At 39.8% G+C, this 27,580-nt stretch overlaps 1 protein-coding gene across 1 annotated transcript in view; it reads right to left on the reverse strand.

Annotated features, from left to right (window-relative positions):
- The window catches only part of LOC132079983 (connector enhancer of kinase suppressor of ras 2-like), a 166,626-nt gene that overhangs the window by 58,584 nt on the left and 80,462 nt on the right, over positions 1–27,580 (reverse strand). Inside the window, exons 4-8 of the mRNA XM_059482922.1 lie at positions 23,234–23,436; positions 21,887–21,974; positions 15,510–15,551; positions 12,907–13,026; positions 4,038–4,097 (exon numbers count right to left, since the gene is read on the reverse strand). Of these exons, the coding sequence (XP_059338905.1) occupies positions 4,038–4,097; positions 12,907–13,026; positions 15,510–15,551; positions 21,887–21,974; positions 23,234–23,436 (513 nt within the window). The remainder of the gene's footprint in view (positions 1–4,037; positions 4,098–12,906; positions 13,027–15,509; positions 15,552–21,886; positions 21,975–23,233; positions 23,437–27,580) is intronic.

Genomic DNA, 27,580 nt, shown 5'->3' on the forward strand with positions numbered 1-27,580 from the left:
CACCACCTTGTTGGGATTCCCCTGGGTGAATTCACATCCCATGGAGTTAAATCTGTTACAACACACCCAGGACCAGCCAGGTGTGGGGCAGAAGTCAGGGCTCAGTCCTCTCCAGAGCAGAGTCACTGCTGAGGGGAGCTGAAGATGCTCTGCACACTCAGGGTATTTGTACCTTCAAATGCAGCTCCAGCACTTCCCAGACAGGGCTAAATGAACCATTTGAACACAGAATGTGTTAATTTACAAATGGGTGCAAGGGACTTGCTCTTCAGGAGATTTTATGTACACACACAATTCACATATATTTGCAATCCTGGAGCTGGAAAACTCCCTTATCCTAAATTTAGCTTGCTCTGAGCAGATGAAAATGGATTAAAACCCATTGAGGAACCACTCAAACATGGGCAACTACTATTGCACAAATAATTTTTAGAAGCTTTGGTGAAATCTTAAATCTGTGAGAGAATCCAGGGGCATTCAGGAGATCAACAGTTCTCAGAGAGCTGAGAACTCAAGCAAATTGTTTGCACTGTGCCCTGGCTTACAGATGTTCTACTGACACAGAGCACACCAACCTGGCATTCAGGAGGAAAAAAACCACAAAGAATTCAAGAGCTGAGACATCACCTTGGAAAATAAACCCAGTGGAAGTTGGCTGGCTGTTCAGTCAGGAGATTTGGACAAGGGGGAAAATTTACTCCTGAGATGCAGGGTCAGAGAGAGGAGAGGACTGAGTGTCCCTTGTCAAACAAAAAGTGCTGAAACTTTTAAAGCAAAATAATCTTCCATAAACAGTTCAAGCTCCCTGCCAAGCAAGCAGGCTCCTAAGAAAGGCAGAAAAGGAGCCACTTGCAGCTGGAGGGGGCGGCCTGGCTCTAAACCCACTGAAGAGCTGCACAGAGGAAAAGCTGTTACCAAAATGTAGCTGAGCTCCTGGAGAGCTCCTGCAGCCAGCCTAAAACACAAATTGTTAAACACAATAAAGGAGGCACGTGTCAAACACAAAGGAAGAAAGGATTTATCTGAACTGAAAGTGATGTTCATCAAGTGTGTAGAGAAGTTCATGGTCATGACCTCACTGCAGGCAAGAACTCCTCAGCTGCACTGTCTTCAACCCAAAATCCCCCTCATTCCTCTTGTGAATGGAGATTAAAAACATAAAACATAAACAAATAAAAGGAGCAAAGAGAAGAGGAGGCAATACAAGAAAAACCCAAATTGCCACTGACAGGGAAATGACTGCAATTATTTCTGAATCAAATGCCAGAGAGACTCATCCCCCCCAGGGCCAGCCTGTGCTGCCAGAGCCAGGCAGGGCTCTGGGGGCAGGAGATTACCCAGTTATTGATTACCCAACAATTAGCCAACAGGGCAATCAGCCAGCCCTGGACAGGGTGATTCCCAGCCTGACTAGGCTGCTCCAAGCACAGCTTTTACCTTCTGCCCACTGCTGGTTCTTCATTCCCAGCCTTTCTCTCTCTCTCTGGTTCTCCATTCACAGTCTTTTCTCTGGCTCTCCATTTCCAGCTTTCTCTCTGGATTTCCATTCCCAGCCTTTCCCTGATTCTCCATTCTCAGTTTTTCTCTGGTTCTCTATTCCCAGCCTGAGCTCTGGTTCTTCACCTCCAGCCTTTCCTCTGGTTTTCCATTCCCAGCCTTTTCTGGTTTTCCATTCCCAGCTTTTCTCTGGTTCTCCATTCCCAGTTTTTCTCTCGTTTTCAATTCCCAGCCTTTTCTCTCGTTTTCCATTCCCAGTTTTCCTCTGGTTCTCCATTCCCAGCCTTTTCTCTCGTTTTCCATTCCCAGTTTCTCTCTAGTTCTCCATTCCCAGCCTTTTCTCTGGTTCTCCATTCCCAGTTTCTCTCTAGTTCTCCATTCCCAGCCTTCTCTCTAGTTCTCCATTCCCAGTTTTTCTCTGGTTCTCCATTCCCAGCCTTTTCTCTGGTTCTCCATTCCCAGTTTTTCTCTGGTTCTCCATTCCCACCCTTTTCTCTGGTTCTCCATTCCCAGCCCCTCACCTGCCCGAGCTCTCAGAGGGTTTTGTTCACTCTGGGCTCCAGTTCTGAGCTGAGCCCTGGGCAGATCAGACCCCACCTCAGCCCCTGAGCCCTCCTGCCCTACAACAAACAGGATTTTACCCCACACTTCAGGTGGGGATGTGAAAACCCACCTGGCTCCAGAGCCACTTTCTCCTTTTATTGGAAACTTGTGGAATTTTGGCAGCCCAGGAGCAAACATGAAACAGAAATATTCCTGGAATTCAAAGTGACTTTAACAAACTCCATGGCTTTAAGTGGGGCATGGAGGAGAGCAGGAAGCTGCAGGAAACACCTCCATCCATAATGCTTAACTTCAGCTGAACAGCAAAGGCCTGGCTCTTTCTCTTTTTAGCTGCTTTCCTGACTTGGATGAGGCTGAGCTAATTAAACACTGGCTCTGAGGTCAATTATCCCTTCAAAAGGAATGAAAAATCAATTTGCTGAAACACCAGAAGTTAAAGGTCTTTGAAGCTGGTTTATCTGCACATGTGATTACACTTCCAGCAAAACCAAAAAAAGCAATTTCTTCTGGTGGTGTCGTAGCAAAAAGTTTTGACAATCCAAATTAAAAGAACTTATTTCTAGTGGCTGGCAATTTAGTAACTCTTCCTGTGAATTTCAATTGTAAATATATCAATATTTCCCCTACAAACTGCATTATATTTCTGAAATGAATTAGAATTACAGTAAAAAAATGGATTAATTATAGCATGAGTAATTCAATCTATGAACATAATCTCTCCAACATAATCAAGATGGATCAAATCATAATTTTGAGCACCCAAGATACATATGTAGTTATTTTTAGACTTCTAAATGCTGCCAATGGTGACAATATAAACAAACAAATTTCAAGTTTAATTTGCATTAGAATTGTCTTCCCAAATTGTGACATACAAATCATCTGGCTTTCCATGGGTTTGCACTGACAAAGCCCATATAAATACCCCTAAATGTATATAAATCAATTAAAATATCCCACATGGAGCTCACCCATATGGGCCAGCAGAGCAGTGGCACTTGCCAGGCAGGATTTACATCTCACAGAGCTCGTGTGATGCTCCTTGGGCATCAGCAATCCATAAATCCAATATCAGCTGGATAAAACCTAAAGCTGTCACTTGCCCAGCTCTGAGCTCTGGACAGACCGGAACCCGAGTGGGAGCAGTGACTGGAAGATGAGAACCAGAAGGGTTGTGTTATAAAGTCTGTCACAGTAATTAGATGGCAGCAGTTGAAGGCAATTTAATTATTCAAATTTATAATTATGAACTGCATGTTAAGGAACGAGGACGATGTTTAGAGGCTGAGCTGCTGTTCCTGTCACACTCTTTAGTGCCCCCTCAAACCTCACACAGATCTCTGAGCTGCAAAACTCTCCGTGATTTTAGTTCAGGTTTTTCAAATGTCTCTGGGGCTACAATAAAAATTATAATTGATCTCGTCTGTGTATTTACTACAAATGATAGAAAATATAAAATATAATGTACTTAATATAAGTATATATTGTATATATATGTATTGTATTGTATGTACTGTATATATATTGTACATATATATATTAATATATATGTATATATATGTACTTAATATATATATACATGTACGTGTGTGTATATATATATATAAAGTACATTTTATATATATATATATAAAATGTACTTAATATAAGTACAAGGAAACCACTTTTGCCAGAGAGAAAGTGTGTGAATGTTGTTAGAAAGGAGAATTTGAGGAATAATGAGGGCAGAATTTTGAGAATTTCCTTTATTATAGCATTAATTATTAATAATTTCAACACAGTGGCTTTTCTATGTCTGTGTTCAAGGGCACTAAGTCTTTAAAAAGGTAATATGATACATATACCTAAAAAAGGAAAAAAGACATTCATAAAAAGTGGCTTGGTTTAAAGCAAGCTTACATATTACAAAATGCACTGCAGATACACAGAAAATAATTGTAAGCATGATGAAATTATTTTAAAATAAAGGATCTTACATTTTCTGTTGTTCCTGTGATTACATGCAGTCCATCATATGTTGATTTGATATACATTCCCTGCAAAATAAAGAGCAAAAAGGGTAATTAATATTTGTAGGAAACAAATACAGGACATTTGCATGATAATTAAAATAATAGATTTGCTCTAAGGACCATAACATTTGAACAGACTGGAAGGAGCCGTGGTCAATTAACATTTGCAAATCTAAGTTTAACAAATCTATATCAAGACCACTATAAATAGCAGAGTTTTCTCACATAATGCTTTTTTTTTATTCCAAAGTTTGTGAGCAGAGTTCAATATGGAGCATCAGCATAAAAACTTGTGCCTGTTCAGTATTTGAAATATTTAACATGATCTCTTTTTATTACCATGACATAAAAGAAGTATTGAAACTGAAAGCATGAGCAGGAGTAGTTTTTAAACTTAAATGCCCCATTTTCAAAGAGTTACTGATTCAGTAAAAGTGAAGCCAGAGCCAAACTCAGAAAAGACAGGAGCCAGTGCTCACATTGCTCATTTATGGGGGAAATGAGCTTAGTGAACTAACAGGAGCTTTGTAATTAGTCCATCAAGAATTCTGCTTCAGGAGGAGACTGACAAGATGGGAAGGGACAGGCAGAGCAGGGATCTGCGGAGCTGAGCACACTCAGAGCCCAATGTCAGGGATGCTCAGTGGCTCCTGTGCCTCCCTCTCAGGAGCCAGGCCACAGTTTCCCCTCTCTTCCCTCAGCATCCTTATCCATCACTTTGGAAATCTAATTAATCTAATTGGTACATTGTGCTGCTGATTTATTGTTCTTTTGATAGCTCTGCATCACCTTGTGCGGTCACAGCCCCAAAGTTTAGAGTCCCCAGCAATAACCAAGAACATTTTGTTCAGAGAAAGCAATTTCCAGATTCCTGAATGCTAGTGGAGATCTTCAGGCAGGGTGGGCACACAAACACCACCTCCCAACCCCTCAAGAAAAACCCAAAATTTGAAAATCCTACAAAGTTTAGGTGATATTGCTCTCCACAAGTGCCTAAACTGGAAGGTGGGATGGAGCCAAACTCTTCCTCACAGTGGGAGCATGAGAAGCAAGAGACAAGTTGGACTTTGGGTAAGGATTTTTTTTTCAGATTTACCATCAGGAAAATAAAAGCCTGGAACAGGCTGGCAAAGCTGTGGAATCTCTGATTTGGAGATGATCAAATTGTGACTGGATGAGGCCCTGAGCAACCTCCTCTAGCTGGGTCTGACTGGATTTTTCATGGGAAAATGTAACTTCTGCCTTAATGTAAACTAATTCCACTTCAGCAAGTTTTTTTAAATGTATTGAAATCTTAAAAATAAGATTGTCCAAACCTGATTGCTGTCAGGTTGCAATGTTGCATAGACAAATCTGCTTTAGATTGCGTTCCCCATCTCAGTTCTCTTAAATTAGTCTGCTTTACAAACTACTTCATTTGTAAAACCAAAAATCCAAACTAAACCTTGCCAGTCTTGAAATCAGCTTCACAAACTGGGATAAGTTGGAAGAAAGAAGCTGCTGGTGAACCTTTCAGAATTTCCTTTTTAGAGCTGTTTAATTTATCAGTGTTTGCTGTTCTGCTGTCTCTGTGGTCCCTTCAGCAGCAAAGGACAAGGTTCCCTTTGCCAACTCAAGGACACAAAGAGGATCCTGAAAAACTTAAAGCTCCCATAGACAATGGGATGGGGAATCTCCATTAAAACCCAATTTTATTTTAGTTTTTTATTTAATTGAGCAGAAGTTTTGCCCATCTAGCGTGAGTTATGCTGAATTTCCACAGTGAACTTTTCACAAGAATATTACACAACATTCCTGCTCTTTTAGCACTTGCTCAACCTCAGGAACACATTTCAAGCCACACTTTTATATCAAATTTAATATCCCAGTCCTAAAATCCCACTTGCTTTGACAAGATTTATTCCCTACTCAAAAAACCCAACAGATTAAAATCTTTAGGGCCACAAGAGGACAGAGTGCTAAATTTTGTACTAAATTTTACCACTTACTTCTTCCTAGAGTTCTTAGACTCTTGTTAATCTCTGTGTATTTTTGGAAAAATTCAAATTATAATTTTATCTCTTAACAGATGCCATTGGAGAGTCATAAAACCTGACTAATCACACAGAATTACCCTACATTTTGTTATCTGCTCTTTCATCCTAGTTATTAAAATTTAAGAATATATTTAAAAATAAACAATTTTAGTGAATGACTCATAGCCTTCAAATTACCCTACACAGAGCTTTCATCCTTGTTTTCCCAAAAGAAAAATAATGAGCTTGTTCCTTGTTGACCATTACAGGAGCAGAGCGTCCCCTTGACATATATTTACCTGGAAAGCTGGAAAGATCATTCTATGTAAAAAAATATGAAAGTTCTTACATTAATTTTTTACTTCATATGGTTCAGCTTAGGCAGTGATATCCAGAGAATTGTTTGGTCACCTTGGAGTGACCAGACATGCATAGGTCTGGCCAATGTGGGAGACCCTTCTGGAATGGCACCTAAAGGGTTCTCCGGCCTCTTTCCCTCCAGTTTTCACTTCTGCCCTCTCCACCCAGCTCTGTCTGCCTCCCTCCTGCTCTGCAAACTCTGTGATGTCCATTCCCATCCCACCAGGCTTGTCCCACCCTGTCCTTCCCTGTCACAACCTGCCCTGTCCATCCCAGTGACTCAGCTCCCAGCTTTCTTTCTGTTCCTTACCGGTCTGTTTTCTGCCCTTACAAGCAAAATATCACAGAATATATTAATCCTTTTCCAAAATGATTAATCTCTCTTTTTTTTTTTTTCTTCCCCCCCCCCCAAGAATAGGGTTTCAGTCTCTCTGGTTTATTATTGAATGCCAACAATGATCTCAGAGAAAAGAACAACAAGCTGTACCCCTTATCTTGAGATAAGGCAGGAGTCAAGGATTCTCCTCTGTGAAGATGGCTCAGACTGGTGAACATTTAGAAATGAATAGTTGCTCTTTATGCCTGACACATCAGTTATTAAACTCTGCAGAATGGCACTGACCTATGTTAGAGAACAGGGAAATTTTTCTCAGCCATCAGATCAAGAATCCTGGCTGTTTCTGAGCAACTCTGCCACTGTCCCCTAGTGACAAAGTGAATTAAAGGTTTTTAATTAAAATCTGACCTTTGAAAACATATGGGAAGGCATCAAGCATTTAAAACCCCATTTTGAAGAGACTTTTCCCCAGAAAAGAGCATATGCAGTTGTCAGGGGAATTTCCTTGAAAATTTTCGTGCAGAATCATCTGGCTAATTAAGCAGGATATAATGACAGCAGTGTGTTTTTAAGTGTCAACAATTATTCCTGCACAGGGAAGCAGTGACAGCAAAGATGCAGGTTTGTAATGCCACAGTCAACCAGGGAACTCTTACACCCCTTGATCTTTTGCCCCATAAAAAATGGTTCTTTAATCTTATTTCAACTATCAAAGTTACACAAATGCATTTAAATGAATGCCATGATAGTGCTTTGAGAAGGTGATGGAGTTTTTTGTTTAAATTTCATACCATTAAAAAGTCCCTCTCAATTTTTTTTCCGCCTTATATGTTGCAGTCCTTTGCCCAAATTTAAACACCTCTACTTTCCTTCCTGCAAGACAACTTCCACTTCTCAAAATACTTAAGATAACAATTTCTTTTATTCTTCTGCCTGAGAAAATTTGGTTTTGTTTGGGCTTTTAGGCTATGAGAACCTTTATATGTCAAGCATGATGGAAATTTGTCAAGTTTCTGTTAGCCTTTAAAAATAATTCGAAATAATTAGATGAACACCCTGACAGTTTCAGGCCAGGCATATTCCCATTAAAAATCTGCCTTCATAGTCTACTTTTTCTTCCTGCTTACTTTGCAGTTCCTTTCTTGTGAAAATGGGAAAGATTGGCTTCCATCACCTTAAATTACAAATGCCACAGAAAGAGAAGCACTATTTGAAAGGGTAACTGGACATTGGATAGATGAATAATCTATTTGTGCATATGACAGCTTGGCTGTTTGTTCAGCTTCTTTTGTTTTCCAACATTACAGCTGCTTTCATAAAAAATTTAATTTTATAAACAAAAATCGTTGCTTTCCTTAAATTCTTAAAATGAAACAGGAAAAGTTCCCTCTGCAGAAAAATGAAGAAGGCTCTGGATATTAGCAGCATACATCTTAATTAAAGTGTGTCTGATTACACTGATTCTATCAGCAGGGGGAAGCTCAGACAACAGAGAAAAAAAAGAATAAAAAAGTGAAAGGAAGGGGGATAAAAGTCCTCCTTTATTCCAGAAGAAAAGAAGAAAAACATTTCACAGACATCAGAAGATACAAATCCAAACAACAAAACCCCAACTGCCTTCCTGTTCAGAATCTCCTGCTTAAGAGGAATCATTAATCTCATCAAATAAGATTAAAGCTGCATCTTACACAGAAGTATCTCTGGGTACATGAGCTGGACATCAAGTTCAGAAGATTAAAAAAATGAGTTTCATCTGAAATAATGCTGGCTGCAATAATCTCTCACTATGGACAATCCCCAATCATCCAAGAGCAGGAGGGGGGGGAAAAAAGCCCCAAACTTCAAAAACCATTCTATGATCCCATTCTGTATCTCTGTAAAATCTCCAATAAAATGCTGCCTGTTTATGTGACAGCAAAACTGCTCCAGAGCTGGCTCTGGGCACAGGAGGAGGTAAATCATGGCAAGGTTCTCCAGCCTTTCATCAACCTCCATCCCCAAGGATTTAGCAGCAAGCTCAGGAGCTGCCAACAGCAACCCAAACTCCTGGCTCAAGGGCTTATTGTGGATCCATCAAGCCAAAAAATTTAAAGTGGGGAGGCAATTTTCTTAAATCACAAAGTTATTTTATTCTATTCGATTTCCTAAAAATTTATGTCTGCATGTTCTGCCAGAGCTAACAGTGATTCTTACGATTTAATACTTTCTTAGTGCAGGAATTTATTTGAAGTTTGTCAAATTGATTGTTTGAAACAAAGCTTTGCCTTCCAGACATCTTGTTCATGCTGATTATGTTGTGCACTTCAGATATTAATGGTATTACCATAGCCAGTACTAGAATTCAGGAGAAAAAGTGCTTTACAATCCTTAAAGTTACTTCAAAATGAAATAGAAAATACATGGAAGGCGTTTCAGTATTCTCCACTGAAAAATCAGTGGTAAATAGGGAAAAGGAGGAACCAATTTGACTGGTGAAGCAGGGGAAGGAATGGAAAAAGCAAGGAAAAAACCCCAATATATTTCTGGAGGCCAACAAATGCCTGTAGAGATCAGGATGCAAACAGAGTCCCCAGGAGCTGGAACAGACCCCAAACCGAGTGTTCCCAATGCAAATTCCTTTGTCCAGCAAACTGCCAGGAAAGCACAGCACACAGAGTGCCCTGGGAAGGCTGCAGATAAGGCCAGGCTTTAATAAAGCTGAATGCAAAGAAGGTATTTTAAAGAGGACAAAAAGAAAAGGGTGACATAAAGCTCATAAAAGCACAGACGGAAAGTTCAAAATGCTACAACTGAAGATGCACATTCCAAAGGCTCAGAGTCCCTTTGTGAAAATGCTTTATGGTCCAGAATTTATTTACACAATTAAACACACAGACAGTGCCCTGCAGGAGCTCTGACTCCGTGCAGACTGTGTGGACCTGGACCTGGAAATTAATTCCATTTATGTGGGAGCTTCTGCAGCATCAATAGGATTCCTGGCTCATAGGGGGAGAAATTAGAAGGCATGTAATAAAAATTTTGCAAAAGGAGTTCTGAAAACTTGGGAAGACTCATAATTCAGTCAGCTGAATATCATTCCAGATAACTGAATTCTTTAGTAAATCTGAGTGAATTACAATACACACTTTTCTTCAATGGCAAATAATTGTGTTTATTTTCCAGGTGCCAACCCTGGATGAACCCGGTTCGCAGCAGCTCTGAAAATTAGAGCTACATTTAAACCCAAGAGAGCCTCTGTTTTAAATTTATGCTATGAAGGTAAAAAATGTTCCGAAATATTGTACATTAAGCCGCTCTTGAAAAATACATTTTTGGTGATTTTTGACACCAACTGCTGTGCATTAGCTTCCTACCTCTAGAACTAAAATTACAGTATCCTTTTCACAAGTGTGTTGTGAGGATGAATTAATTAGTGTCTGTGAAGCACTCAGGAAGGCCATATAAAAAATAAATAAAACAACTCACGATGAAATTAGTAACTCCAGGGAGTGCAGAGCTTAGCTGGAGTGTGGTAAATCAGGCCTCAACCCCTACACTGAATGATAAGGATAAAAATGGAACTCTGAATACTTTCCATTCGCTGAATAGTGCTCATTTCTCTCTTGAATGGAGCAGATATCCTGTGGAAAAAAATCCTCTATACAATCATGAGAAAGCCATTTGTAATTCATTACTCTGTTCTATATTTGATTCTGATTAATGTTTTCTTTTCCTTTTCACATGATTTTTCTTTTATTCCCATTTATAGTCCTTTTTTTCATATTTTCTTCTAAACAGAACACAGTGTCAGCAAAATTGATTACAAGGAACTTTCCAACCTAACACGTTACAGTGCCTTCACAATTAGGCACAGAAAACTCACTCATTCACTGTGATTTCACTTCATCTAAGGGAAAAAGGGGGAAAAAAGAGGAGAAATTGCCAGGCAGTTTTGATTGCAGTATTTGTCTCATGTCCCCTGTCAGCAGTGCCCACTCCCTGCTCCTTTGTTGGCTCTTAACTCATGGGCACGTTGTGGATGGAGAACCACACAGGGGTTCTTCAGCCCATCCAGGCACAGATCCTCAAGTTCTAGCAGGGAAAAAGGGAATGTGAACCACAGGAAAGGTGCCAACATCTCAGCCAACAGCTCTCACCTTGGTCACTCCACAGCCCAAATAACATTCCAACACTTTATGGCACTTTATGGCTCCTGCCAAGAGCTCCTGACAGACACCTGCCTCAGCCTGCACACCAGGAAATCTCAGTTCCCCACAGAAAATGCTGGTTTTGGGGTAGATTCCACTCCTGTCCTGCTCCAGCCTTTTGCAGAGCCATCACTGCATGGGAAGCATCAGCAGCACCAAGCCCTGCTTATGGCGCTCCATCATCTCTGAGGAAAATGCATCTCTGTATTCACCTCCTCTGCAGCACTGACAATGAACTTTCCCCTAATTAGACCAGCAGAAATCCATCCCATTTCTGCATAGAAAGGAAAGGCATGCAGAGTGCTGGCCTGCAGGGTGTAGGAATCCTAATGCAAGTCAAAAGCCCTGGGACATTCACAGTGTATCCCCTGCAAATGTACTGACCTGTATTTCCTGGGCACCCTGCACTAACCCAGAAATCAGAGCTAGAGGGGAAACTGGGCCATAAAGGGAACGAGTTTGGCCATAAGGATGCAGCAGCACAGGGAGGGAATTGTAGCTGTGCTCAGGATTACACACTGGGCTGAGCATCTGCGATGCCACGGAATGAAAATTGAATGTGCTTTATGCTGTGGTAATGTTCTTTGTTGACTAAATCAGCCTAAGAATAAAGTAAACTTGTGCAGTCACACAACACCCCCTCATGTTATTAAAATATGTCATTCTCAGATTAATATGCATACCTCAGAGTAATTATGCCCTTGTAACTCTGGCAGTATTTGCATATGACGTTTGTCGCTATTCAATGTCAGAACAAAGAGGAAGATGTTGAAATAATACAAAGTGTCTCAACAGACAGAAATTGAAAATCTGTAAATCACGCTGAATTACAAACAGGAAACGTGTCACAAGGTGTAGAGTGGCACTCAAGTGGGTTTTGATTTGTCAGTTTGGGGATTTTCTGTGGAGGAGCCTCATGGCTGCCAATTTCACTCCCCACTTCCCCCTCATTTTCCTCCTACGACTGCTTCCTTCAACCCAGAAGCAACATTCCTGAATTACTCTTCTTGTAGGGAGAAAATAAAAATAAAAGGAATTCTGAGAAGGCAGCTGGAGGCAGTTTAGGAGATTGTGCTGGGAAAAGCAGCCTGGCTCTTGAGGAGAACGAGAACAGCCCAGTGCCTGCAGTGCAACCTTCCACCCCAGCTTTTATTGGGGTCTTGGTTCCCCAAGCACAATCCTTCTGTTCCTACAGCCCACCAATAGCAAATGGCTGCAAAGTAACGGACTGCAGAGGGGAGGCAGACATCTTTACCCACCAACCACTAAAATGTCACAAAAATCCATTGTCCCAAAAAAAAGTATCAGTACATCAATATTTGAGAGCTGGAGCCCAATAATTCTGAAACTCTTCCTGCAGAACATTTCACTGCTGTGACCCACCAACAATGCAGAGCAGCTGCAATGTCCAGAGCCATCCAACCAGGCTGCTCAGTGAGCAACAATTTACAAATAAAAGAGATTTATTTGGTTCCTGGGAGGATACTTCTGAAAGTTATTGGAACTGATCATTAGAGAGTCATGTAATTCCATTTATGCAAGTGCAAGGCACAAAATTTCCATGGATCATTTTGAAAGCACATGAATGACATTAGTTAATTTTATTTGTGTGTGTTTGAATTTGGGGATTATTTCAGTACATTCCAAAAACTGCAATCTGGCAAAGGATCATAGATTTAACATACATACAGTTACATATGAAGCCGGAGGTAAAACAGGTCTTAATTTGAATAGACCCCAAACAATCCCTTTGTTTAGATAAATGCCAATTAAACCACCTTCAGAAATCTGATTCAGCTTACAAAAAAAATTAGGACATTTCACAAAAATTACATTTTGATTTCTTGATAAATTCCAGAACCAAATCACCCTGAAGAACTGAGGCTTGTGCTGGGCATACTAAGAGTTAAACTTGAAGCTGCTCTGGTACTTACCAGCCCCTCACTGGGCATGATGCTGGTGAGATGAACGACCTCGAGATGAGCAGACTGGGACACCAGAGAGTCAGAGGAGAGGGAAATGATGTGGTCACAGATGCCAGACAGGGTTTTACACTGCAAAGGAAAACAACTCAATACAATCCCTCCAATCCAACTGGTACTGCAAGGGAAGTTCTTTTTCTAAGAACTAACCAAGGATAAACAGATAATTTTAATTCTTAACATTGCAAAAATTAAAAGTGTATCAAAGTAAAGGAATAGAAAATATCCATAAATGTCAAGGAAGTGTACATGTATTTACAGTTTGCTGTAAAGAATATCTGTATCTCTAAACTATCTTCTCCACTCCAACCATGTGCACTTTAAAAATAAAAGAACAAACCCAATGGACTTTATCCTTATAATTATAAATTCAATGGGAGTTGAAGGAAATGTGTCAAAATAAATGTCTTATGCAACTGAATAACCTATTTTGGCTACCCAATGATGACATCATCCCTACCAACTGTGATAATTAGGTGAATTGTGCTCTTCAACTTGGAAAATTTCCTTTGTTAAAAATTACCCTGGCAGAGAAGTGCCTTAGTTAACCCATTTCCTGCAGTAAAATTCTTATGCATCTTTGAGCGCATCCTCTAACTGATATTCTACATCACCACAACCATGCAATGACTTTGTTATCCTGCCTTCCAGCTAAAGATCTCAAATTCTTAATGCAAATCCACAGAAACACCTTCAGAGCAGGAGCCCCATTGCATGGGCAGCAGATTGAACCCATCTGTCGGAGCAAAGTTTGTAGGTCAGAGAGGAGCTGAGCTGGACTCTCAGACAACATTCATATGGAAAGATTTATTCCCAAATTTCTGTGTGTTGCTTAAAGCACACTCCTTCAACAAGTCTGTGCCTGAAAGAATTCATTTAACAGAATTTCAGGATGGGATTCTGGTCAAGGCTGTGCTGTGTGCATCTATTTTGCTTTGGGGACTGTACTCTCATTTTTCCTAATTATAGCAAATCCCAGTGAAATCCCTTTAGGGAAGTTTTGTTTCAGACATTCGCAAAACCATGAGGCTTTCTAATATCTCATTTGACACTATCCACAGAAGTTAAACAAATAAAGTTGTCACAATGAATAAGTTAACTGCCTGAATGTGTAGGTTGGATTTCCATTCACTGTGCAGTTACTCATCTGGAAATCCAAGGACAGCTCTGGAGCCTGGGCTGTGGCATCTGGGTTTTGTATCAGCTGCAAGATGCAAAGCATCCCACTGAGGTGGCTGCAGATAAAGGTCACCATTTCCACAAATATTTCAAATATTTCAATATTCCACAGTTTCAGCTTGGGGCCAGAGCCCCTGAGCAGAGTTTGGGTCTCATCTTCTCCCAGCAGGGATGGAGAAACTAAAAAAATCTCGCAAATCTCCAGTATAAGAATATTCTTATTTTTATCCTTATTCTTATCCTTATCCTTATTCCATAATTTCCAACTGAAAATCCCTCTATGCCTCAACACTGGAGAGCATTTGCCCAGATTAGATGCAGACTAAACCCCAGGGAGAACAACACTTTTAAATTTCTGCTGTAATGCTTTAACCTTAGAGTTGCCTCATGGAAATAATCTTTTCATTAAAATAAACAACAAAGAAGTTTTCAATCAAATCAACCTGGTCTATGGAAGGTGTCCCTGCCACAGTCAAAATTGTGGGCTAAAATGTGCAAATATATAAATATATATATATATGTGTGTGTGTGTGTGTAAATATATTTATATATATATATGTGTGTGTGTGTGTGTAAATATATTTTTATATATATATATGTGTGTGTGTGTACATCCCCCAAATCCCAGAAGGTATCAGGTGATTTTAAAAGTTCTATTCACACCCAGGTTTGCTATAGTAAGCTTTTTTTCCCCCTCTAAAAGTCACTGCACACTTGCTAAATTTAACAGCACATCAATGTTTTATGACAGATTTTAATCCCTGCTGGAAGCAGAGTATGTGCAAAAGGCTTTAAAAAATAGAAGAAGAAAAAGAGTCAGGCACTTGGACAGAGCTTGTCAAAAGCTTATCTGAACTTGTAAATCCTCTGAGAGTTCCCTCTCACCACAGGCTTTATCTCAGTGTCAGTACAGGTTTCTGTGCTGGTACCAGGAAAATATAAAGTATTTGGACTTAAAGGCCAATATCTAATCAATAATCTCGAATAAGATTCTTCCACTCCCTTTTGTCATCAGATTTTTTTGAGTTCTGAAGGCACAAAATGCTCAGTGTGACAATCAGTGATGCAGCAGGTCCATGGATCTGACCAGCCTTTCTGGTAGGAATATTCACTATAGAGAACATTCAATATACAGAATATTGTGCAGCTTCTAAACCTCAATCAATAATTCTGTATTTGTAATTAACTGTAGCTATAACACAGAGCATTACTGCAGGGAATATTAATTTTTAGCAACTGATATAATTCATCAGAAATTATGCCAAAGAGTAAGGAACTCTTAAGAGTAAGTATTTTCCTATAGCAACCTTATTTTTTGAAAAAATAATTTCCATGTGTGGGGTAAAAATAGAGAACACCAAAGCAGAATTACTTACCACATGAAGAATTTTATTTTCTGTTTCATACACCGTACAATCCTGTGGTAAAACAGAACAAAACCAATTAAATGAATGTCACATTAAATTTCCTAGTAAGAAATGAAAGGAAGTTTTATGCTGTTAATAATCTCTTACAAATTCCTGATGAACCTTAAGACTTGTTACTTTTGGAGTGGTCATTTTCCTATTTTAGCTATCCTTTTAAGAATAATCAATTTTACACTCCATAATTCTAGTGTCACCCTTACCTTGCTTTTTGCTTTAGTATTATTACAGGGGTTAAAATATGGGGGTTTTTTTCATGAAAAAAACCACACAAATTGCTAAACTGCCTCTATGACTTATTTAATGTTTGAAATTTCCCTCAGTGTGACCCTCTGGAAATTGGGGCAGCCATGGCAAAGGGGTTTGACCCATCCCCTGCAGCTCTGCTCCACTCCAAATCTCAGGTTATAGTCTGCTAAAATATAAAAATAAAAAGGAAAATACAGGAAAATATCTCCTCACAGCACAGCGAGATTAGAACAGGGTCTCCCCAAGCCTTGGTTCCCCCTGAGGACAGCCCTGGCCAGGCTCCCTCTCCCCTTCTCTTGTTGGGAAATTGTTAAATCCTTCTCCAAGTGCTCTTCCATGTTGGAAAAGGCTTTCTACACAGCAAGATATGGAATAATTTTAAAAACCTGTCTTCTTTGTTTAGTTTTTTTCCTTTAAATAAACTTCCAAGTAAAATTTAAATTACTGATAATGTCTGAAAGGTCCTTTCAAGGAATTTAAGATTCCCTCAGTTGGTCACAGCCTGGTGATGGTAACACCAAGGCTGAGGGTTTTATCTCAAGACTTGGACTCGATATGTGGGTCCCTTCCAGCTCAGAATATTCTGTTATATCCCTTCAAGCAGCTTGAGATTCCCTGTAGCTCTCAAGGTTTTCTCTTTTTACTGCATCTTAATACATCAGCAATGAGTTAATTGCTTCAGATCTCACACAGAACAATTCCAACCCCTCATTCCCTGTTCCCTGCACGCTCATTTGGGCTGGGACACCCCTGGAGGTCTCTGCCCCCCTTTTCCAGCAGCCCAAACCCTTGGCTGCTCCCATCCAGCTCCCAAACCTTGTTCCCTGGGTGTCCCTTTGAGGATTTTCCCCTGAGCCCACCTGAGGCAGCTGCTCCAAACCCTCAGCCCAAGGAGCTGCCTCTCCCTCGGCTTTCAAGGTCAATATTTATTTTGGAAGATTGCTGCTCCTGTGGAGAAATTAATTTCTAAGTGGCTACAGTTTATAAAATATTGCTACAGAACAAGAATGTCAAAATCAGAAGATTGGGAGTGCCAAGCAACACAGAAGAATTTATATTAACATTTCATGGTCAAGTATCCCTTTGATGTTTCCTCTGTATTCATACTGTTATTTTCTAGAGCACAAAAAAAAAAATTCAATTAGTCAGTTTGGCTGGCAATGCCCAAGGCAGTTTTCCCTCCAAGTTTTGCACACTTCAAACAGCTCATCCACCATCTCCTTTTAACCCTGCACGTACCAAGAGAACAAAATGATCACAGCAGGGCTTCCAGCCTGGCTCCAGAGCTAATGCTCCTGTCTAAATGATTCCTTTAATTTCTGTGCTAGAAATACAATATGAACCTCCCTCTGAACAAACTTAATTACTTCAGGTCAAAGAATAGAAGACTTATGTATAGTACAACTGAAATTTTACTGTTTTGTAGAGCAGAATTAATGTTAGCTGTACTTATGTTGCGCATTCAAGATTACATTAGCATGAAAAATGTTAATGGCTTTGGGATTCCTTCCAAAATAGATGCATATTGACTTCTTTTTAAAATACATCAGACTAGTTTAACTGAGAGGTTAAAAGCACTTGCAGTGTTACACTGAAATATTAAGATATGTAGGTCACAAAATCCTTCTGATTTATTTTTCTCTGATACATAGTAATGCGCTAGGGATCTCATTAAAAAAATAATCTTCCAGGACTACCATTTTTAGGATGTTGATGTATTTTTCTTAGAAAATAAATAATAGTTATAGTCACATTCTTTCTATGCTCTACAGTAGAAAGATGACATGATAAAAATATTTGTTCTTGAAGTTTAAAATAACCTTTAAATTAGTAGCTGTGTTGTATTTCCCCTCTGTAAGAGGATAAACCCCAGGAATTACAAAACCAGTCACAGGGGCAGTGTTGCAAGCCAGGGAAGGACTGCACTGTCCCGAATATCCAAAATTGAATATCCAAAGTTGACAAAGCCCACCTTTGTCTCTGACAAAGTGAAACTGCTCCCCTGCATATTCATAAAGAGAAAAGGTCAGTGGGACTTGTGCTTACCCACACTCTACTCAAAATTTCAATTTCTAATTCTGAAAAAAGTAAAAAGTGCAAGTACCACAACATTTTGCAGATACCATAAAGAGTGTTTTATGGCAAGTTCTTGAGGACAGTTAACTAAAACATTAAAAAAAGTGAAATATTGAGTTCATTAACTCAGTTCTATAAAACAGCATGAGTCAACTACTGAAAAGAAACAAAAACCCTATAAAGGAGCATTTCCCACCACAACACCAGAGGAAAGTTCTACAGCAGCCTTTGAGTGGTGGATATGACAAAGAGATATTTCAAAATACAATGCTGGCATGCATAAAATGAAATACTTCTGAAATTCAGACATTCTAAAGAAAGAGATCACTCTGGAATTAGGCAAATACACAATGCAAGTGCACATAACTGACTCATTTTCCTTGGTTCAAAGGTAGGGACTTGATCAGAGTGTATTTTTAGAAAAGAGTGAACAGATGTTTGGTGAAAGGTTCTTTAGCAAATGCAAGCAAAATAAGATGGAGGGACTGAAAGCTGAAGTCTGCAAAGTTCAAACTGAAAATAACACCCAGGTTTTGCATGGCAGCTGCTGAATCACAGGATAATTCAGGTGGAGTGGCCTCTGGAGGTTATCTGGTCCAACCACCTTCTCAGGGGAGGCTGATTTAAAATTTACACCAAATACAGAAGTTACTAAGAAACAACCATTCCTGTCAGTTGCAGTGCAAACTAGATGGCTTTTAAACACCAGAAAAGCCATGCTTCATCCTAAACACAGTATTTGGCTAAAAATAGGGCAAAATCCATTATAAGGTAATTTTAAAAAATCCATTATAAAAAAAAATCCATTATAAGATAAATCCATCTGAATTTATCTCAGTGAGGTTAATTAGACAGTAATGAAGGGGAGAACAAGCAGAATTTTGTTCGGGTTTTGTTGGCAAAAGGCTGAGTGGTGCTGACATCCTTTGGTAAGACAAAGATTCTTTTTGTTGAAAGTTTGTTCTTCAGGTGTATCAAAAGCATCTACGTCAGATTTAAACATCTTGGACATAATGAGGGAAAATTAGAATCCCAGCTGCCTCTGGGACTGGGGAACTCTTCCTACTCCATGAAAAATTAACCAGTGCCTGCATTTTGTGAACAAAAATCCAAATCTATTCTTCCCCAGCTCCTCTGCTTTTCCCTCAGGGCAGCCTTGGTGCTATGAGCAGCCCAAATTTGTTTCAGTGATTCTGGTGGATCCCATTTGGAGCAGTGAGTGCACCTTGGAACTGAGATAGAGCTGAGGGTAAAGGCAGCAGAGAGCTCAAACATCTCAATATCCTGTTTATTGTGTTTTTTATATTATTATATGCACATTTTCATGGGACATTGCACCTCAAAATCAGGATGTTTCTGCAGCTCTGTGCATGACATAATTCTTTTACTGCAGCTTGATCAAAAGGGTCCAGAAAACTGAGCAGAATAAAGCACATTTCCCAACAGAAATGGACAGCTGCAAATCTCCTCTAAAATCAGAGAATGAGGTTTTCCTCTAACCAGCATGAGCAGATGCTGTTTAAAGTTAAATAAGTGGCTATTCATCATAGCATTTGCATGGTATGTAAATAGTAATAATACATTAAAATATATTTGATTTAAGGTTATGTCACCCAGAGCACACAGGACATTTGAGCATGAAGATTCATAAGCACTTTCTGTATTAAACTAAGGTTACAGGGTAATGTCCCCTGTTAGAAAATTCACCTGGAGTGGCAGCTGCAAGTCGTGCACACAAACCATGTTCAATTTGCACAAAATGTCAAAGACATTTCCCACTTAATGTGCCAGATCTGTACCCTTGACTGCTACTTTCACTCTGGCTGAAGGAGGTATTTAAAATGTATATAATTCATAAAACAAGGAGCATCTGAAAGGATCTGAGACCCAGGTTTCTATTAGTTATGCCTTTCAATTCATATTCCAGCCTACAGCTGAGCCTGCAGTTCTGGTCTAGGTGAGACATTTCTGCTTTCACACATTAAGGTCAATTTTTCTCAGATTTAGTGACAGCAAAGTTGTCTCTCTATGACTGATTTGGTTTTATCTGCTCTTTCTGGTGCTAAGTTTAATATAACATAAAAAGAACTTAATAGACAACCATCAAACAAGCCAGATCTGACAATAAGATAAAGAAAAGAAAAAACTTGATTTGCAACCTGAAGCATTTTTAAAGCATAACCCGTGCACTAACCAGGCATTTTTCATCTTGGAATGATTTGGAGTTTATGCTAAAAGATTGTTTTTAAGTTGTCAAATGGAGGACAGCTGTGGGACTGGAGCTGAAGGACTGGAAAAAACAAAGAACCAAACTATTGCTGGCAGAATTTCAGAGAGGAGAACAGAATTTCATCTGCCAAAAGCTGGGACATGAACAACAGAAGTGGAGGCAGCAATTCAAAATTACTCCATTTTCACCTGGACCACAGGGAAAAATCAAACTCACACAAACAAAGTGCAATATCAGCTGAAGGACAGGATCAGAACCTGGACTTTTTATGCTGTAGAGAAGTTCATTTTGCTTAGTCTGTAAATCAAAAATAGCCTGGTGCTATAAGCACCTTGTAAGAGAAAGCTTAATAAAGATACATAAATAATTAAATGCCGACACAGGAATTTCTAAACTAAGAAAAGAGAAAAAGGATCTTTGTTTTCTGCTGCAAAAAATGCATAAAGGACAGCGTTTCCAGGAGGAATACAGCTGACTATTATAAATTAAGGATAATAGTGTAAAATACAATGACATATTTGTCAGCCTTAGCTCTTTAGCTCCAAGAACTGAAACAAAATTGAAGTTGAGGGGAAAAAAAAAAGTTCTCAGAGCTACTACTCCATCACTGCTCCAAAAAACATTTGAAATTGAGTTCTGTGGTTGATCTGTTGGGAATGTGCCTGGAAATCTGTGGCAGCAGAGAACAGAGGCAGGCAGGGAGACAGGCCCAGCCTAGAGCCCCTATAACTGCAGCTTAAGCTAAGCTTTCCTCTTGCTTGCCCTCCTTCAACCCTCTCATCTTTTTCCTTTTCTTCATTCCAAGACAGCCCTGCCTGTTCTCTGACCTCTCCACATATTGCAGTGACACTCTTTTGTCTCATCAATATTTTATCTGCTCACAAGGGGAGCAGCTCATTGTAAATATTTGTAAAATTAATTTACCCTCAGTCTTTCAGTACCTGTGTGTCACCTCTTGTCTCCCTTCAGAGGCAGACATTGCTAGAGACTGTTATTATAATATTGTATTCTATTCTATTTTTATAGGGGTCACAGCTCCAAGCCTGATTCAAGGAGTGTTTGGGCAATGCCCTCAGACACAGGGTGGGATTTTTGGGGTGCCTGAACTTGCTGATTCTGATGGGTCCCTTCCAACCCAGGATATTCTACAATTCTATATTTTATATAGAACTAAAGACCACATAAATTACTTTTATGTACTTGTGGACTTGTATATTACAATTAACTAATGACTGTCAGTGATGATAACACTGCTGCCATTATCTGTTCTGCACTTAATTGGTTTAATGTTATGAATATTTTGTGTTCATCCCTAAAAACTTCCATGCTTCTGGCTCTCCTTTCAGTGAAGAAGCCAGTGCAGGTTCTGGATGTATTTGCATGCATTTTAAGAACTTTTCCCCAAAACGTTTTGGATCACACACATTTTAATCTGGAACAACCTGCTAGCAGTACTTAAGCTGTTTCCCACTGTGGTTTTATTCTTCTGTCTAACACTTGCATGGTGGCAAATCACCTGACATGAAATTGTCCACTCAAGAGCAAAGTGGATTATTTTTAACTTCACACCATCCTTCAATCTATCCAGGAGGATCCCCAAAGTCCAAAAATCTTCCTGTCCCTCCCAAAAAAAAAAAGAGAGTAGTAAAGAACAGGGAGGTAATGCTGTAACAACTGTTCTGCTGATGTTAGAGCTGTATTGATAGGGTTATTTTTACTATTGCAGTTTTCATGCAGTGATGTGAAAGGCCTCAGAGCAGAGAGCCACTCCTACCTGTTGCACAATGGTTGTTAGTTCCAGGCACAGTTGAACAATGTTGTTTTTCAGCAGTGAATATTCTGTCACGCTGACAAACGGAGACCTGGGGCAGGGCAAGGACAGGTTTGTGCAGAATTAGGGACCACAATTTGCACTACAGGCAGATATATCTAATACAGGGGTGAGTCCTACAGCACAGAAATGCCAAATAATTTTCATCTCCAGCAGCAAGTGGCACAACTTTTGTAATATACACCTTTGAAACAAAAAAAATGCAGGCAGGATGCAAATTCTGGATTTTGGCCAGAATATCAGTTGTTCTCGCTCTAATGCAGAGTAGAAATAGAAGCTTTCAAATAACATAAGCAGCCCAGATTTTCTTTGTAGTGCTTATTAAAAGATGGCATTTCTAGTATGACATCACTCCTCAGCAGCAACCAGCACCTTAATTCAGAGAGCCCAGTGATGCTCACTTACTCACAGCTTCCTGCATAGTCAGATTCTCTTCAGGCTTTCCAAATTCTGGCTGAATCTGACCCGGTTTGAAGCTATAAGAGTTGACAAGGTCATAGCCTGAGAGAATATGACTGCTGGCATTAGGTTAGGAAGATGTCACCAGGATTATACAAATCCTGTAAAGGAGGGTGATTCACTCTCACTGTGATTTCTAAGGTGCCATTTAAATGTTCCAGAGCATTCCAGTTCCAAATAAAGCTATTCACTGCTAGAACCACAAAGAAAAACAAGCCAATGTTTGTTTTTTCCAAATAAGAAAAATTCTGGTTTGTGTCTTGGTTTCTGTCTTGCCACAGTCACAGAGATACTTTTAATGACATTCTCAGTTTATAAATTTAAAACACCAATGCTGGTTGTTGAGCATCAACCATCACACCTGTACCTAACACATTCAGTCTACTCCTGATAAATAAGAACATTTAATTTTCAGACTAAGCAAGTACTGTCATTTATTTTGAACATTCTTAATTGATTTGCTCAACTCCAGATTTTCTGTGTCATTTTGATGGCTGACAGACAGCTCAAACTCCACAAGCTTTCCTTACTTGCCCTTCATTCTAAAATTTCTGATATTACCAGTTGTGGCAGTGAGAATAGCACAGAAATATTAATTTCACAAAAAATCCAACTGAAAGAATCCCAAAAGCAAATTTTAACACTCTCCTGACGAAGAAGGGTACGAAATTTTGATTCCAATATTTCACAAATTTCTAAAAATTTAGAGCTGTAATTCCAGACCTGCCATTTTAATTTTATAATAAGAGACTAAGAGGCAAAGAAAGAACAAACACAAAACTCCCCAAAGAATTATTCTCATGCACAAGGGACTGAGGAACAGTTAATTACCTGTCCAGCCAGGCGAGTAAGTTCTTGGCAGCACCAATCAGGTCAACTACAGAGGTAAGGAAATCATTTGGCAGCCGTCTGGAGGCCCTGCCATCGTAGTGGCCGCTCCTCCTCCTACCCGTGATGAAGTTCTGGAGGTTTTTGGCTGAGGCATTCAGCTTGTGAGACAAAGTCCTCAGGTTTTCAGTCTCCAAACCGTAATTCTGGAGGAAAGAAGATGGACAGAGTGTGAGGTCAGCTGCATGAACCAAACTGTGAGGAGAAGCATCCTGGAGGGAGGATGTTTCTCCCCAACATTCTCCTTGGCTGGGAGGGTGGCTGTGGGTACCTGGGTTGAGATTAAACAGGAATATTTGGGTTGGGACACACAGATCTCTAAAAACAGTCTTTACAACTTTAACAACACCCAGTCTGGGACACAGCCTCTGCTGCCAGCAGCACTCATGGTCCAACATAACTCACTGGGTTCAGCCACGTCCCTGGGGAAGGGAAAAGAGGATCCCACGTGCTGAATCTCAGGGTCTGTCCCATGTTGTGTCACCTTGCAACAGAGTTCATCATGTCCAGGGACAGTGCAGCTGCTGGTGCAGGGCATGGGAACAAACTGAGACAGGTCTTGTTTTCACAAAGCTCAAAAATCCATTTATTACTCCCGGGGAGGAAGGACAGGATGAAGATGAAGGACTGTGCAAAGGCAGGGTTGTGGGGTTTTTACAGGATACTGCAGGGGTTTAGGGTTTGGGTCAAGAGAGGAGTTATTAGCAGCACAAGAATGATCAAATTCCTGCCTCCTTGGAACAGGAGCACTGCACAGTCCCATCTCAGGGAGGGAGCTGAGGGAGGCACTGTCCCCTCTCTGCTGAGCCCATGGGTGTCTGTCACCTCACTCTGCAGCAGCCCCACTGCTGGATCCCAGCTCCTGGAGCTCCTTCCCTGAGCAGAGCATTCCCCTGTGAACCAGGAGTAAAGTGGAACGTGGCCTTGCCCAGAGGAGCCCAGGAGCAGCCTCAGCTGAGCCCTGGACAGCAGCTGTGCACATCTGGAACAGGGAACATCCAGCCAGGGCAGGGCAAGGGCTGCTCCTGCTCCCAAAGCTGCTCAGGAACAGCTGCTCATGGCTCAGAAACACCAGCCACTTCCAGGCTTCCATATTTAAGAGTTCTGAGTGGATTTTTGTCCATGGTTCTGGTTCTGATGGCAGAAGAAGGTTTTGATGTAGGTTTCCAAACACAAGTTCCTTTTCCCTTTATCCACATTCCTTCATCTGTGTCCAAGTCCTTTTATCACCAGGCCTATTCCTCACTTAGATTCAGATAACAAGCACAAAGGTAGTTCAAATCCATTAAATAATTCAAATTCACACAGAAAGTCTCAAACACGCTGAATTGAACCCAGATTTTTTGCAGCCCCCACAGGATGTAGAACATGAAAGAATTTAATGAACATTTAAACAAAATCAACTCTCAGAACCTGAATTGATTGCCCACTTTTAATTTATGCTTATATTAGAGGATGATCATGAATATCACACATTAATATTTTTGCCTAAACTTCTTCCTCAAAGCAGAGAATAAAGAATTGAAAAGAATACCCTTCTTGACAGATGCCAACATGGATATTTGTACTAGAAATAATAATTTTCAACTGCAGAAAAGGGAAATAGGCTGACCAATAAGAAGATTATAAACTGGGGTTGTATGGAAAGCAAACAAAGCACAAACAAGCGCTTGGTGAAGTGTTTGGACCTCTGACAGCTGGCACTGGGGACAGGCCTTCCCTGCCAGCCATTCTCCCTGTCAAAGTTCACTCTGAGAAATGATTCAAGGAAATCTAGGAGAAATGAAACACTTTGCTACCTTAGCTGACTGCAGAGAATTAGATTGAAATACCAGGGAGAGAATTAATTTCATTGTTAGGCTGTGTCACAGCTAAAACTCCGTGGTAAGGGCCAGATCATCCAGTTCAAGACTAAATTGCTACAGATGAGAAAAAACTATTTTTTTTTTTCAAGAGCAAACAGTATAACCAAAGAAAATAATTCTCCTTTGGAAAAGTTTAAAGAGCAAGCTGTATGTGACAGTAGTGTGTCATCTGTTTAATATCGCTTTTCATTACAGCACTGAAGGAATTCCCTCCCCTGCTCTATTTTCCTCTTGACTTGCACTCATGCCAGGCTGATGACTAAGTGGATGCACTGGGATGCCTTTTCCAGCTCCCAACCAGCTGGGCAGGGCCTGGCTTCCCCCAGAACAGGTTTCATTCTGCACACTCAGCAGCACACTGCAAGGATGATGAACTGGATCCTCCTGGTTGATTATTCCTGTGGAAATAAGCAGGAAAAAACCTCTCCCAATAATTTGTTATTGCATAAAGCACTGGAAACCTGTCACTTTGCTTTTAAGGGGAGTTAAACAGCAAAGGACACAGTTTGATCAGTGAATCTATAAATACCAGAGGGTATTTTAGATCCCAGCAAGTGTAATCAGCCAGAGAGATCTGCAAAACACAGAACTGAGCAGGAAATGTGTGTGAGGAAATCCACCTAGTGAATAAGTGCTTTGCTTTATCTTGGAGTTTATTGCTTACATGCCAATGACAACTTCAATTAGGGTCAATATTAAATTTAAAATACAGCAAACCGTAGATAAAATGTATCCATAAAGACAATCAGAAGATGAAAGGAAATTTTTCAGCACAGCAGAAGTGCTGATGCAAGTCAGTGGTTACCTGAGACTGAGTGGGGCACAATAAAGGGGAAAAGATAAAATTATTATGAAAATGACAGTAAAGCAATGCTTTTGTAGAAGACAGAGACATTGGGTTGTTATAGATTTAAGCATGTCTAAATCCAAAATTTTAATTTTTAAATCCAACAACTCTAATCAACCATCAGATAAGAAAATGTGCTTGCAAATAAACCCTGAAAGTTATTAAAGTTATCCCCACATCCTGATGCTCTGCTGCCACCAAAGCCCACTGTGGCAAGATTTGTGGAGAGGACTGGAGGAAGCTGCCAAAGGGATGGGGAAGGGAGGAGATTGCTCCAGAGGGGAAAAGAGCCAAGAAATGGGTGTCCCCCAGATTTAAACTGCACCAATTCTAATTCAGTGGCCATGTTTGAAAACAAAGAATTGTAGTTTGTGGGAATCAAAAAACCAGAAAAATTTAATCTGCAACCTGAAAAGAAACTTAGATTAATGTAAAAATACAATACACAGATATTAAACAAAAAAAATCATAAACTTATATTTCTAACATATATATTTCTAACTTATAACTATAAGAATATACCTTAAGTGAAAAACTGTACCAATGAAATAGTAAAGAGTTTACAATGTAAGAGTGTAGGTGTATAGAATAAACTAAAAGTTTAAAAGTTATAAGAGAAAGAGGTATATATGTAAAACAACACCCATTAGACAAAAGTATCCACAATACAACAAAAATAAGTAAAAGCAATAAGTTAAAAAATAAAATAAACCTTTATAACAATAAATAAATATATAACAACTATATATTAAGTTTAAAAAAATTATATTACCTTATAACAAAAAAACCTTGTAACTACTCAAACTTTAACCAACTACTTACTCCTCTAAAACTTCACAACTCTTAAAACTAATATTTATCTAAACAAGAAATAATTCTTAATTCAACAACTAATTCAACAGTTGAATTAGTCCCATCCCTTCATTTTTCACAACCATAGTAGTTTATAGCAATGATGAAGCAGGTGAGGAGCCTCGTGGATGGCACTGCCAAAATCCAGATCTCTCTAATTCCTGCAGGCTCCTCATCTCCGTGGTGTCACTGAGAGAGCCCCAGAGCTGCCAGACTGAATCACGATCACAGCTGCCAGGCCAGACCTCAGCTCTCCCAGCCACACACTCTGCCTCCCCTGAGTTAAATATCTGCTGCTCCTGAGCCTGGAAAATTCTGTCTCCTGGCAGGAGATTCAGGTGATTCCTTTCTGGCACTGTAAATCCCAGATGTAATTTCTGGTTTTAAAAGTAAGACAGAAAAATAAAAGAGAAAACCTCTAAAGGGGGCAAGAGGGTGCCATTAGCATAGGCAGGATTATTTTTCATCCCAAATTCAGGGGAAAATAAACAAGAAAGGGCTGCTCCATTTGCAGGTTTTGTTTTGTGATGTTTCAGGTTGTTCCATCATCAATGAGTCAATCAGTGGAAATGAATATACAAGTTTAGAGAATGAATCCTGACTGCCAAAACGACCCCAGATGTTGCCTGTCTAGAACCACACAGCCACACAATTTGTCAAATTATCCTGAAATCTGGATCAAGGAACTGCTTAATGAGAAGAGAAAGCTCCCTAAAGTCACCAACA

This window comes from Ammospiza nelsoni, chromosome 15, assembly GCF_027579445.1.
Source record: "Ammospiza nelsoni isolate bAmmNel1 chromosome 15, bAmmNel1.pri, whole genome shotgun sequence".
Taxonomy (NCBI): Eukaryota; Metazoa; Chordata; class Aves; order Passeriformes; family Passerellidae; genus Ammospiza; species Ammospiza nelsoni.